The sequence below is a fragment of the Pezoporus wallicus genome, unplaced genomic scaffold, assembly GCF_028554395.1.
Source record: "Pezoporus wallicus isolate ANWC-B61680 ecotype Strahan unplaced genomic scaffold, APGP_CSIRO_Pwel_v1 contig_227, whole genome shotgun sequence".
Lineage (NCBI taxonomy): Eukaryota > Metazoa > Chordata > Aves > Psittaciformes > Psittacidae > Pezoporus > Pezoporus wallicus.
This window is the reverse complement of record NW_026635704.1, coordinates 16,049,037-16,063,547: the sequence shown is the minus strand read 5'-3', so window position 1 is coordinate 16,063,547 and position 14,511 is coordinate 16,049,037. Positions and strand designations below refer to the sequence as shown.

At 37.8% G+C, this 14,511-nt stretch overlaps 1 protein-coding gene across 10 annotated transcripts in view; it reads left to right on the top strand.

Annotated features, from left to right (window-relative positions):
* The window catches only part of ST18 (ST18 C2H2C-type zinc finger transcription factor), a 169,329-nt gene extending 155,063 nt beyond the window's left edge, over positions 1–14,266 (top strand). For all 10 annotated transcript variants that reach the window (XM_057397771.1, XM_057397772.1, XM_057397766.1 and 7 more), the window contains 7 exons: positions 3,986–4,048; positions 4,144–4,224; positions 4,648–4,869; positions 6,857–6,945; positions 8,389–8,492; positions 10,745–10,888; positions 11,713–14,266. In XM_057397771.1, coding sequence (XP_057253754.1) covers positions 3,986–4,048; positions 4,144–4,224; positions 4,648–4,869; positions 6,857–6,945; positions 8,389–8,492; positions 10,745–10,888; positions 11,713–11,853 — 844 coding nt within the window. In that variant the 3' untranslated portion in view covers positions 11,854–14,266. The remainder of the gene's footprint in view (positions 1–3,985; positions 4,049–4,143; positions 4,225–4,647; positions 4,870–6,856; positions 6,946–8,388; positions 8,493–10,744; positions 10,889–11,712) is intronic.
* Positions 14,267–14,511: the final 245 nt, after the last annotated feature.

Sequence of the window (14,511 nt, the reverse complement as noted above, 5' to 3'; positions counted from 1 at the left end):
GCCAGTAGGTAAACTGACACATTGGCACAGTGCTTCAATTTTTTCCATTGCTGAGCCTCAAAGGTATAAAATTCAGGTTTAGCTTGTTTTAAAAGGAGCAGCACAAAAATCAAGGAACTGACTTGCAAAAATGCTGACAAATTTGAAATCGTTTGCTGAGTCATATATATTTGTCCCTGCTTTTGTTGGCTTTCTGCCATACATAGACACTCACACAAATATTTTGAATAGTTGCTCTTCATGCAGCCCCCCCCCCCCCCCCCATATTCATGTGTGAACAAGGAAATTTGCATACCAATATGGTTATTTTTCCACTAAAGCTTCTAGAGTTTTGGTCATGCCATAAGGAAAGAGGAGCAACAGCATATGACTTAAATGACAAACTGCACACTGTACGACATGTATAATAAGTGAGTTGTGAAAGGCAAAGTCAAAGTTCATGGACATTTCACAGACAGAAATATGTTGCATAACGCACTTAGCATTTAATTTCAATTAACTAGAAAAAGAGCAAAAATCAAAATCTGTTCACAGACAATTCGCAAAAAGAAAAAGGGCTAAATAAAATTATTTTCTATGAGCATACCACCTTATTTCAGCTCCTGCGAACATAGTTCAGGTGAAATTTTAAACAAAACTCTGCTCCTGATGCACATTACCTAAATGGAATCTCATGCCAAAAACTGCAATCGCGCTTGCACTGGTACTCTATATGATATCAATAGTTAATTTTACTATTGCTATGTGAGCAAAGGGCATAAATGCTCATAGAATCAGGCCACAAAAATACTCCCATGTAGTTAGGCAGGAATATGAAAAAGCTGTGTATTTTTTCCAAATGTTATTCATGTTTAATTTGCCAGAATCAAGATATGATTTTGGCATTAATTATGAAACTCTAAGCCAGCAAAGATACACGACTTCCATGTGATCTACAGTTTGGAAATAAGGAAGATCTGTTCAGAAAGCGAGCCTTTGACTCAGATTCAAAAAATATTTTATCTGAGGATTCTTACTGCACAGAGAAATCTAAGTGGTCAAATTAAACCACACCAAAATTGGTGACGACTCAGATTTTATAGCTGTAAGGGATAATTATGATTGATTATCCTATTTCATCAAAGAGCTTGTTTATCAAGCCTTAAAGAATTTTAAAAGTATGCTTTAGAAAGATATTTACCTGCAGTTCAGAAAATTTGAAGAATAAGCAGTCAGTCCTATCCTTAGACATGTTTGTTGCACTGTCCATTTTTCAGGAGAGATCTAGCAGTTCTTCTCATTAGGTTTCACACAACATATAAATACTGATGGATATTGCCTAGGCAGCACGCCATATTTCATTCAGTAGTTTTCTTAGCTGACCTCCGTGGTCAGTTGGCTTAACTACAGTTAACTACAGTTAACTACAACCATCCCTGTGATCTTTCTAGGCACTAAAAGTACCAGAAAGGCTCCTAGATCTGAAGCGCAGTGTACCGATTTTACGTGCAATTGTAGTTCATCTATTTAAAGACAAAGCAACCCTCTTAGAGAAGGGAAAAAATTGCTTGTACACGGTGCACAGTTACTAGAATTTCTATGTGAAATAACTGAGAGACCTGTTCGTGGGAAAAAAAAAAAAAGATGAATTGTAAAAGAATCTGTAACCTACATCCACTTGAGAGTTGACACCTTTTACCTAGAGCTCCTGAGGCCTCTGGTCCTCCAGTGTAAATCTGATATTCTGCACAGGAATCCATAACAGGGGATGACTCCCTAAGCTGGGGCACTAGTCCAAACTCATCAACTAGTTAAAAGCTGATGAAGATTCACAGTATTACTGACTATAAGGCAATACTTTGTTTGTTGGTGTATCTTGTATTGTGGAATTTCACAGTCCATACAAAGGTATAACCAATATTCTGAAAACCCAACCCAGTGGTCAAGCTTAGCAGTCTTGCTGGTGAAGCTTCTTGTTAATTTGTCAGTAGCCCACCTGAAATATCATCAGTATAGATAAAAATCTCAGCCTCAAATCTTTAATGACCTCAAGAATACCTTGGACCCTAATCTGGTTGTGAAATCTATGTGGTGTCAGAAGTGATAAATACAAATGGGGAGATTTAAATTTAGTTCAGTGTCTTTTTTGAGTCTGTAACACTCTGATTCTCCCACAAAGAGCCCTTACTGAATTAAAGTCCATGTCTAGTCTATGTAGACAACTCTTTCATCTGTGATCATCTGATAAAACAAGTAGCCAAAATTAATACCCATAGTATTTGGCATGGATTTGCTTGTGAGCATTCTCACTCTCCAGACATCTGCCCTTGCTGCCTGCTTCACATGACATTGCGCCCAGTCCTTGTCCCACACTTAGACAGGTCAACATTAAGCTCTACACAGTTGAGCATATCTGGCACTCTGCAACCCACACCTCTACCTTTGCTGTCAGTGTGAGGCATGTCATTCTGCCAAAATATTTTGTTCAGAAAATGTCATCATGAAATGTTTTGACATTATGTTTAGGGAAAAAAAAAGTCTCCTTTTTCTTCAATTGAAATTATTTGCTGAATTCTACTTGAATCGGTGAATAAATCTGGTCATGTCCAAAAGAAATCACATTTTTGACAAATTAATTGTTCACAGAAAAATAGTTTTAAATATTCTGTGAAGAGATACACCTGCACACTCAGATGTGCTATTACAATTCTATTTGTAGGTGTTTCCCATGGCAGTCTACCAATGACTAGATTAAATCACCCATCAGGAAAGATACAGTAACAACTGAGACCCCTAAAAGAGCACTGAACAATGCAAGTTTCCTTAATGGTTCAGTACAAGATTATTTGCCACAACTTTCTGTAATTCTGATACTCTGTACAAAGCATAGCATTTAGAAGGCCCCTAGGGATGCTTAGAATAAGAGCTTTGTGCTGTATAATACAGAAATATAGAAATGGCTGGCATGAATTTTAAAGGTAGATACTTATTTTTTGTGCAGATTTGTGTGTTGAGGTGTTTCTCTTCTCTTAAAAACAAACAAACTAACCAAACAAAATTGAAACCAAACCACAAGACAAAACCAAAAAAAACCCCACAAAAAGATAGAATAGCCTTAAATAAAATAAATAAATTAATTAATGAAAAAAAAAAAAGAAAAAAGAACTTCTTAGAAGGAAGGTGCTACCAGGAAGGCCCCCTCCAAACCACACAAAAGTCAGGAGAAAAACCTACTGAATCCAGTAGGCTTTTGGAGCACATTCTTCATATATGAGCAGCAAGGCCACCCTCCCCAACCACTGGCAAAAACAGAGTAACAGGCAGGTTAGTATTTAGTATTAAACATTCATACTTAAAAATGCTTGTTTGTTTCACACACACACACACACACACACGCGCGCAGAAACCCCTTAACTATGAGACTGAAGTATAATCCAATTGCCAAACTGAATACCCAATTGAATTTAGTGCTAGAAAGATCTGGTCCTGTCATATGCTTACAGTGCTAGAATATACAGATTACTAAATTCAAATTCTGGCTATCATCTACTGATGCCCAAAAGAGAAACTGTTTCTTTGTTTCTGTTTTCCCTTCTGTAAATACTGGCAAAGTGCTTATTTATATCTGTACCTGAAAACATCAGAAGAATAGCAAACAAACACATAACAGTAAATTTACAAATAGATCTATATCAAGCTGGTTTTTGTTTCTTTTTTGTGATGTTGATCATATACAAGGAAAAATCTTTTGTGCAAACAGTGTTATAAACTAATTAAATCTACACATGATATGCAATATATTTCATATTTCCTACTAAAACTCTGCTATAAAAGAAAAAAATATATGAAAGGAGTATGCTCATTTAAGGAAAAATCAGCAAAACTTTCATTATTCAGCAAAGCTCTGCTGTTCTTTCTTCCACCCTACAAAAAGAGGAAAATGTATGCATATTTACTCTGTGTTTTGGAAGCTGAATTTTGTAAGCTCCTCTGTGTTATTCCATAGGTGCCCGACACCTGGCTGTGATGGCTCTGGCCACGTGACAGGGAACTATGCATCCCACAGAAGGTAAAAACCATTCCATCACATGGGGCTACAGAGCTCAGGGATCTTGGCAAGCAGCAGCAGGAAAAGGTAGTTTTTATTCTGTGTGTTTCTTTCAGCTTATCTGGTTGTCCTCGTGCCAGGAAAGGAGGTATCAAAGTGACTCCTACCAAGGAAGAAAAAGAAGACCCTGAACTTAAGTGAGTATAAAAGCAGTGCTCTGACAGAGAAAGAGGGAAAAAAGCCCAAAGAGCTCAGGAACTGAGGGATCATAGGAGATGCCCCAGCCATGAGAGAATAGGGCCTAGAGCTGGAGCTGAACCAAGAGTTTCTCCTTCTAGAGAAGCTGGTGAAGTACATCACCTTGGAGACTGAACAGTGAAGAGCAACTGCTGTCCCTGTTTGCATTGTTCCAATTACTTTAAACTTAAAATTAGCTGAACTCCCACAATTCATCTTGATGTGAATTGGATGCTCGGGTACAGTGTGCCACCAGGGACCAAGTCTTAATCCATTAACGCAAAGTGGCACAGGCACCCGAAATTATTTTCTCAGACTTTCTTGAGACTGTCTTTGCTTGCTCTCTCCAGCGAAAACGTTTTTTTTTTGTTGTGTTTCTGTAGATGTCCAGTCATAGGCTGTGATGGCCAAGGTCACATATCAGGTAAATACACTTCTCATCGCACTGCTTCTGGTTGTCCTTTGGCTGCCAAGAGACAGAAGGAGAGTCCTGTCAATGGGTCTTCACTATCCTGGAAACTGAACAAACAAGAGCTGCCACACTGTCCTTTGCCAGGCTGCAACGGACTGGGTCATGTTAATAATGTTTTTGTCACCCACAGAAGGTATAACTTTGTGTTTTCTCTTCTCATTTTTCTTAATGTTCCACTGTTGAATTGGCAACATGCGAGGTTACAGTCTGAATAAATTGTGCTGAAGTCTTTTGAGTAACAACATAGTTTACATTACAGCTGAAGTAATATAGATCAGATTAACTTTCACAGAGCTGGAATCAACTTTTAACCTCTTCTTCCCAGGACTTTTCTTCAGATTAGCACAGTGTCTGTGCAGTTTAAAATTTAAGAGAGTTCTTCCCTAAGCAAATAGCTGTATATCTTTTACAGAAACTGCAAATATCATTGAAATGTCACCAGAAAAGAGTTAGTAAGAGCAATGGCTGTGTTAATTTCATCTTTCTACCAGTGGAAAAGCTGTTTTCATAAACTTTGTATTTAAATAGCTATAACCACACAAAGAAGTAAACATGGATTACACAAGTTTGAATTTACAACAATCTAACAAAGAAAACTACCCTAAGCAGGAATCACATATATAACCACACATAAGTAACAATAAACACCATGATTTTTTATATCATCGTAAAAACATTTGACCAAATTCAGTCAATATTTACTTAAAGAATCTGTCTATAGAATCTGAATTAATATCTGGTAAAATTTGGTATTCTGTCTGTAGAAGGAATTAAGTCTACATTCTATACCTCCTTTGCTTTCTTTCTTACACTCTGAAGCAACTTATCCAATACAGGAATGTACAAAGTGACATGAACAAATTCAGAGTCCAGTTTTACCCTGACTTTATAATCCCGCATTACATCAGGACATTACTGTAAACTGGTGCTAATTAAGCAAATAACATAAATAGTATGCTGTCTGGTTGCAACACATCCTACAGATGATTTCTGTCCTACATAATGCTGGAACACACTGAAGATCATGCTAGTTAAAATAAGGAAGTAAATATAGCTTTGTGATATGATATCCTTTCCAAGGAGATCTGAAACATAAGAAAACCATGGCTTTCAGACATTCTTCCAGTTAGCTGTCTGCTTTGAACAGAGATACTAAAGCAGAATATTAAAACTGGAGAATTAGCATCTTTCCTATGTAACTTTTAACTAAACCAGTGTGAAGGTAACTTTAACCTGCAAAGATCATTTTCTTTTTTTCTCAATGTGGAAACACCATGTCTGCTAGGATTTTTTGTTTTAGTTTTTACACAAAAATTAACCTTTTTTCTGTGGAACAAAATTTTCCTTCACTCCTTATTTGGCTACATCTGAATACATATCTTTCTGCCAGTTCTTCAGCATATGGGTATTTCTTCTTTGTTATTTATAAAGATAGTATTAAGACAGTGCAATTCATTTTAGCCCTTTAGTGGGCTATAAAAATTGCCTCAGATAATTACCAGTTGATGAAACTGTAAGCTTTGAAATAGCAAAATGCACTTTAATGTGAACAGTGTTTAAAAAGCAAACTGACTATATAATAGAACCATTCAAAAAAAGCTATTACAGCCTATAGGGTGTATTCAGAGTTATTATTGTATTGATCACTACTACGTATCAAAAAAATGATGCAATAGTTGTGCACCGCGGAAATCGTCCCATTAACCAAATATTTTTAGGATTGTAAATTTGCCATTTTAAAGGACCCATATTGGCCCTCTCCTCTGGAGCACGAGCCATTAATAAAAACAATAAAGAGATTTTATATGTAAGTGTTAGAACTTCAAGAATTCTGTAAATGCATCTTCACATAACAGCGTCTGCCACCTCTATTTTGAATATTCTGAAATATACTTAAGAGTTGTTTGCTTATAGGCTGAGATTTCTGTGCCAGTTTTCAAGCTGGAATATACAGTTAAATGGCTCTTTATGAGTTTTGTCATTTTCCGAAGCTGTGCTATAATGGAGATACTGATATGACCTTAGGTACAAAGGTCTGTCCAAGTGCATGATAATATTGCCTGAAAGGATTGTTGCCATTTTCAAGTGGGTGCTAATGTTTTTTTTCCTATCCGTTTCAGCCTGTCTGGTTGTCCTCTGAATGCACAAACCATAAAAAAGGGCAAAATTTCGGAAGAATTAATGACTATCAAGCTTAAAGCAAGTGGCGGTAAGGAGATTTGTAAAAGATGATGACATTTATTTAGATAGAAGGGCCCTGACTCCCATTTATACTTATGCCCCTTTGTGCCATTCTGGCATTAATTCTCACTCCTTTCAGTTGTTTCCCGCAATAACAAATCTTGAATAACAAAATCTTTGCATAAGAGATTATAAAAATATTCTCATTTACATCATGATAACTCAGCATTAAGGGTATCCTCTCATCTTGTATTAGAGCATTTTTTTATTTGGAGATGCTTTCCATATATTATTACTAATAAATTATTAGTTACAGATCAGGAGGACTTAGCTGTCTGATGACTAAGGTAAGAAGGTATAAATATTGTGAGCAAAAATTGACTCTTCTCCTTACCTTGAACACTACATGGTTTAGTATCTGTGCAAAACTTGGACAATTTTCTAACCCAAGTGTACAGGAACAATTACCAAATAGTTATAAGGGGAAATATGTATCATTCTCTTTTCTTTTACAGCATGCTTTAGAAAGTTGAGTCTTGAGCCAGGAGTCAGGGAACTTAGTCTTTATGCCTTCAACTGCAGAGCAAAACAGCAGTTATATTAAGCAAAAGTTTGCTTCCATGTGTCTATGTTTTCACCGTGGCAGGGACTATTGTTTACAGTTTTCCCAAGCTGGCTCCACAGCAGACTCAGTTCAGGGCTCTGGGTTTTAAAGCAGTAACAACAGTGGCACAAATCTCTAGGCAGAGTTGGTCTCAGAGTGATACTAAGACGAAAGAGAGACACGCACTGCCAGCAGCGGTAGCTGCTCAGTATTTTTCAGAAAGAGTCTTTCATTAAAAGACCTGAGGGTTTTGTTCTTCACGATTTCTCTTTGCTGCTATTTAAATTTCACTGTTTATCACATGTAACTAAGGCTGCGCTTCTTGAAGTTATTCTGCACCGAGACCTGTCCCCACAGAACTTCTTGCAAGATCAGAAGCAGATACATAAGAGTTTACTAAAGTCAGCAATTAGAGCTTACTAAAGTCACCAATTACACTAGTGGAGATGTTACCCTGGAGTGTTACCTGCAAAAGATGGTTTGCTGTTCCTTTTTTTTAAAGCAGAAAAAACCTCAAACAACATTGTAAATACTCCCTCATGTTTTTTAATAATCTTTTCTCTTTCTGGGCAATTTTTCCTCTCTGTTCTCTCCAACTTGCACTTGTATGTTGCACTGGAAGAAAAGAATTGTGAAACATGAAGATTCAGAAAACCCCCTCTATATTTCAGCTCATGTATATCTTTTACACCTAGGAAACAATTTTTACAGTAAAAGGAAAGTAAGAGGCAATTTAAGGATCAATCATTTGATCAAAAGCTTGTTATCTTCCTCTTGATCAGTAAAAGGTAATGCAGTTTGTTGCTCATGCATCCATTTATATGTGGACACTTTAAATCTAATATTGGTATTTTCAATGATTTGCAGGTATTGAGAGCGATGAAGAAATTAGACACTTGGACGAGGAAATAAAAGAACTGAATGAATCCAATCTTAAAATTGAAGCTGATATGATGAAACTTCAAACCCAGGTATGACATTGACATGAAAGTTTTACCTTTTCTTATGCTACACTTAAGCAAAATCAATAAATGAAATGCTGTGCAAATGCACGCTTACACACAGCTAGTGTCCTGCACACTTGTTTTCCATCCTTCTGTGGCACTTAAAAATACCAAAGTCCTACATGCCGTTTCTTCAAGTTTCTCTTTGTTTGTTATCGGTAAATAAGCAGCAGATTCCTGGGTATTGTCTTAAAGATCTGACAAATTCAGAGCAGTTTGTAGCTAATCTTGGCAAGCAGAAAAACTATATTTACCGAACAAAACATTCATTTTTCTTTGTTAACCAAACTGCAGAATCCCTTGACTGTGCTTTTTAGGGAGGATATTGCTTCTTACCTGCACACTATAACTCTTAATAGAAGTTGACTTTGTTCTCATGTGTAGCTAAGAAAATCTCCCTAGTTCAGTTCACCCATTGTCAGTTATTCAAATAGTTTGAATTTTGCCCCATGGTAAAGAACGGATACCTTTTGCTTATTTGTGTAGCAGAGGACTTTGAAGTGAGCTACGGAAAAGAGTCATTCTCTTTCATTCTTTTTTATACTAGAGAGATTAAATTGGCTTTAAAATGCTGATAGTGGTTCTACAGAGTGATCTGAATATGCTCATCCCCACAGGGGCTACTACAGTTCAGGTGGGAATTCACCTGGGCAAAGCAGGTAAAAGCAAGAGCTGAAGCTTAGTCAGTATTTTAGGAATAAAGAGTTTAAAAACAAAGTTCCTAAATGAGATCTGGCAACTGAATATAAGTCTAAACTGATCTAAAGCTGAGTGTAACCATACTCCTCTGTATTTGTACCACACTGGAATGTACAATGTTGATTAATTTTTTTGCAGTAATCACTGTGTGTATGCTCTAAACGTGGGTGAAGTGTATAGCACCTATGCTGGATCTAAATGATCAGGCTTCACACTGCAAAGGTTGTGGGGATATCTATCCCAAATTGCACTGTGTGGAGGGTGGTGTTTAGTGTCTCCGGAAACTTATTTCAGCTCTCTCTGGTGATCACCACTATGCTGTTTGCACAGAGATTGCACAATTTATGCAGCCAGATTTCTTATCCTCAGACTTGCTCCCTGGTGAAGGCAGTCTGACCAGTAAAGCCTGAACTGAGCTACAGCTGAAGCAACACATCCATACGTGGTTTCCTCTATTGCTTATAATCTAGCCTGGGCAGGTGTTAGGCCACGCTGCTGCAAACACCTTCCAAAGGAGTGGCTGTAGTGGATTGCAGGCAGACAAAAAGGGATCCTTGGGACCTGTTTTGCTGTGCCACAGTGTGTAAGGAAGCGTCCACAGCAAGAGACATTTAAGCAGTGCAGAGAACCTAACAAGGACAGGGTGGGTATAACAGCTGTGGATGTGACTCCATCTCTCTGTGCCTTGTGGAGCTGTGGCCAGGCACAGGGATGGCAGTCCATGGTTCTGCCCTGCCCCGCTGCCTCGCTGCCTGCTGCAGGACAAGGAGATGGGCAGCAGGGAACCATACCCAGCCACTGATGCCTTCTGCTTTTCAGCATTGCTTTTGACATATAAGCCTTCAGAGCTGAATATATTCCCAGTGGGCTCATGCTAAAAGTATATCATTTTGCTACCTCTTTCCAAAACCCTGGGTTCCATTCTGTTGGTTGGACATCATCTTTGCAATGATCGGTGTGCACTCAACCACTCAGTTTCCTTTGCACTCTATTTTTCTCTTACTGTTTCCAGTGCCAGCCCTGTTGCTGATCCCATCCATCTCACAGCTCTACCCTCCCTCCAAGAGCAGGGCAGGAAAGTAGCATGACATCTACTACACATGACTTCTCTGTTGTGGTTGATCAGCAGGGATGATGCAAGAGCAGGACAGCAATGTAAACATCAGCCTCCTTTCTCCTCCCCTCCACCAGCCCTGCATCCACACTCTCCATCCCAGCTCTGCCCTGACCTTCCCACCTGAGCTCAATTCCTTCCTCCCAGTGCCTGGCATTCTCCAGTGCCTCGTTGCCACAAGGTTTCTTCGTGAACCAGCATCAGAGTCCATCAGTTCATAGCAAATACAACCTTTTCCTTGCTCTGAATATTCTGTGGGGAAATTATAATTATCCTAAAAAGAGCATACCTGAGTTTTAGATCCAGCATGACCCCTCTTACTACTGCCATTTGGAGTTCAAACTGCAGTTGCAGTGCTGCCAAGAGTCTGTTTGTTTGTTTGTTTGTACCTGCCTCTGTCTTTTAGATCACATCTATGGAAAGCAATTTGAAAACAATAGAAGAAGAAAACAAACTCATAGAGCAGAACAACGAGAGCCTGTTAAAGGAGTTAGCTGGCCTTAGCCAAGCTCTCATCTCCAGCCTCGCTGACATTCAGCTTCCACAGATGGTAAGACCACAGCCAGCAGCTTCGCACCTTCTTTGAGACTGTTTTGCCAGCACTTGAAGTAGATGAGCAAACTCAGGGACCAGCAGGAACACTGGAGCTGCATTAGCAGAGCTCTTTTAGGCTAATTTACTTTGCAGAGATGCTGGATCATGAAATCTGTGTGATAGCAAGCACAGTTTCTTCCAGGACTGAACCAGCCCTGTTATCTCTGCCATTTCGTATGGTGCAGGACAGGCTTTTCCCTCATCCTTCTCTGCCTGTCCATCCTGCACAAAGAGTGAAAACTTCACACAAAGAATCCTTATTTACTCTGCTTGTAGATCAGAACTTTAACCTGTTTCATACAAGTGATTCTTCTGGAGCCAACAAAGCTCTACTTTCTCAAAACTCCACGTCCTCTATGTCTTAGTTGCAAGTTTGCACAGGCCAAACTCACAAAGGTACTTGGGTTTCCAGAGTTACAATCCCCTTGCCCAGTTTCAAGAGTGCCACTGGGAGATTACATGAGGACAGTTAAGGGGATGTCAGCCACAACCTCAGACCCAAACAGGTCACAATCAAAAGCAAGTTACACTGACAATATCCCCAACCCCTTTTCTTGCTTGGAGAGTGTGTGGTTCCCCCAGCACATGCAATTCCCTTAATTTCTACAACCCCTCCATTCATCCCTTAATTTCTACAACCCCTCCATTCATCTGGACGGCGGCCCTGACTTCTTCCCAGTTGCCATATCGCTGCTTTTCCATGTTTTAGGGTTGGGTGTTTGGGTTTTCTTGGCCTTAATTTTCTCTCTTACAATTGTAATCTGTTTTGTCTTCATTTAGGGGCCAATCAGTGAGCAGAATTTTGAAGCATATGTAAATACACTCACAGACATGTACAGCAATCTGGAACGGGACTATTCCCCCGAATGCAAAGCTCTGCTGGAAAGTATCAAACAGGCAGTGAAGGGCATCCATGTGTAGGATGTGAAAGCTGCTGGGCAACAGAAATTACTTAACAGCAGTAAACTCCAGATGGATCTGTTAGGAGTTCATGTACTGCTAAGGGGTGTAGGTTGCCATGCTGCATTTACAATTGCAACATTGCACTAATTTTTTTCCCAGCTGACATAAAAAAAAATAAATAAAAGAATAAAACCACAACAGACTATTTGTATTAACAGCAATGCACTCTGTTAGTATATTGTATTTATTTCAGTATGATTCCCTTTTTTTTCTTCTTTTGCACTCAGTTTTTTGTAAAGTGAATGTAAAAAGTGTGTGCGACTATTTTTTATATTTTTTATTTATTTCTAATCAAAGAGTTGGTTTTTTTATCTTTTAACAGCATTTTTGTGGCCTGCCATATTTTTACAAATGTGTTTATTAATTTATTTTCCAATGGGATTTTAAATAGACTGAAAGTTATACTGTAAATTATATAACTTGCTGGGTTTGTACAGGAAGAAAAAAAAAAAACTATGAAAGTGACAAATGACTGAACCGTGGTTCTAGTTTTATTTTCCTCACATCCTGCTTTTTTATAATGGCTTTGTATCAGAAAAGGTTTTGCAGTAACATGAGATGTGAAGATGCATGGAATGAAAAGATAAATGGTGCCCACTAGTGGGGGACTTGGGCTCTTAAAAGCACAGTATGCTGGAAAACAATGTGTTAAAGAATACGTTAGCAATAATGAAATATAGCAATCAGCAAAGCACTTGACTTGGCTGTGTGATTTAGCCTATGCGAATGATTATTTAAAATGTTTCAAGAGAACTTCAGATTTATTTTACCACTGCAGTTTTTTTCAGAGTTAGTTCATGGAGGGAAATGACAATGATCTCTAAACAAGAAGGATAATTTGATAGGACTGGTACTTTTTTAGTATGAAACGTTGACTTTTTAACCAATTGACCGGTATTGCTATGGATTTGGATCTGAAAAATGCAAACACATCCCAGGCTGAAGGCTTTGTACATAATGAATCGAACACATCTCCCCTGAAATGGCATTTAATACTGGTTTGAACTTAACGGCAGCTGAGAAGGCAGCGGTCTGGAGAGGAATAATACCACTCCAGAGCAATGGTGGTTGCTTTTCCCTTTGAACGAAAAGTAGCAACACCGTGACTGGTTTCTCCCATCCTTCTTCACTAAGACTAGGCTGATACTAAATTTGTTACCAGTCTTTTGGTAGGGTACCAAGTGCTACAGAGCATATAGACAGATGGAGGCGTGGACAGATGAGCACTTACACAGAGGTGCTGGCATGTGCCTCGGTATCTGATTAGCCTGGATGAGGAACTTCTGAATCTGTCAGAAAGAAGCAGTTGCTATAACAGAGGCAATGTCTATTTCAGGGATTGTAAGTAATTAAGCATTGTTTCAGAAGTTTTTTTTATATTTATTTTTTTTAAGAAAAAGGTATAAACAACCAGCTAAACTGCCTTTTTTGTATGCACACACACCTCATGTGCATATGTGCCTCAGTGTAAATGTATACATGGATCTAGCGTGTGTTTAATTTTTCCGTGCTATAATGAAAGTGTTTATTTTTATTAGCAGCATTTATATCTAGATTGAATATGATGGCATTCACAGGCTTGACATATACAATTATATTATTACTGTTCCTGCACAAAAGTACTATTCAAAAGTGATTCGACTCTCATGCACTGTGGTCACTGTTCTGCGTTAGGTGGGGCTTGCTTTTTGTTTGAGGGTTGATTCAACTCTCCAATCCTAGTTTAGACAGGGGAAAATGTATGTTCTTAGAAGCTGTGTTTATTTTTAAATTGATTTTTCAAAACCTACCATACGTGCTGTCTAATATAAATAGGAGGACACCAAACAAAAATTTGTTATTAAAGTTATTGTTCTTGCTAAAAAAACAATAAGCGAGCATTTGTTATACTTGTTAAATGCATACAAAATGAGTTCACTCATTACAAAGACTAAAATTTAATTTACTAAATATTTTAACAAATTTGTTATATATTTTATTTAAGTAAAAAAAATCTCTTATTGACTTATGTATTTATTATTATGATTTACTATGGCTTCAGGTTAATTTATCTGTGTTTGGTTGTTTGATCAGGATGTTCTGTGAAGTATGTATTTATTTGCCTCCCTTGTACTTGATGTGTTTTGTAATGTGCACTGATTTTTTTTTTCTCTTTTTGTTTTTCCTTTTTTTTTGTGTTTAAATGCATTGATGAGCTATACTGTAAATTAGACCTTTTGTAAAGAGCAATGATGTATGCATTTTTTAATTTGGAGTAGTTTGTATACTGTTTCTTCATACAATTAATATTTCTTACATCAAAACAACAAAATTGTGTTCTGTGCTGTACATTTGGTGTATGGTAGAAAATAAAATTGATAATGAAACATTGCAGCAAGTTTGTCGGGTTTTTAGCCTCTCGATGCCGACTTGTATTACACTTTCTTAACTGCACCTGGCACTATACAATGTGTCAGATGTTTTTCTTGCTTTGTGTACAAAATGTGTCATCCCTGTAAGTAAATTTCTGGTATAAATAATTTAATTAGTGTTTTACTTTTTCAATTTTAAATAAGGAGAAAAAAAAACGAAACTGCTTAAGGGGTCCTTTTCACTTCTGAATGGGGAAAAAAATCA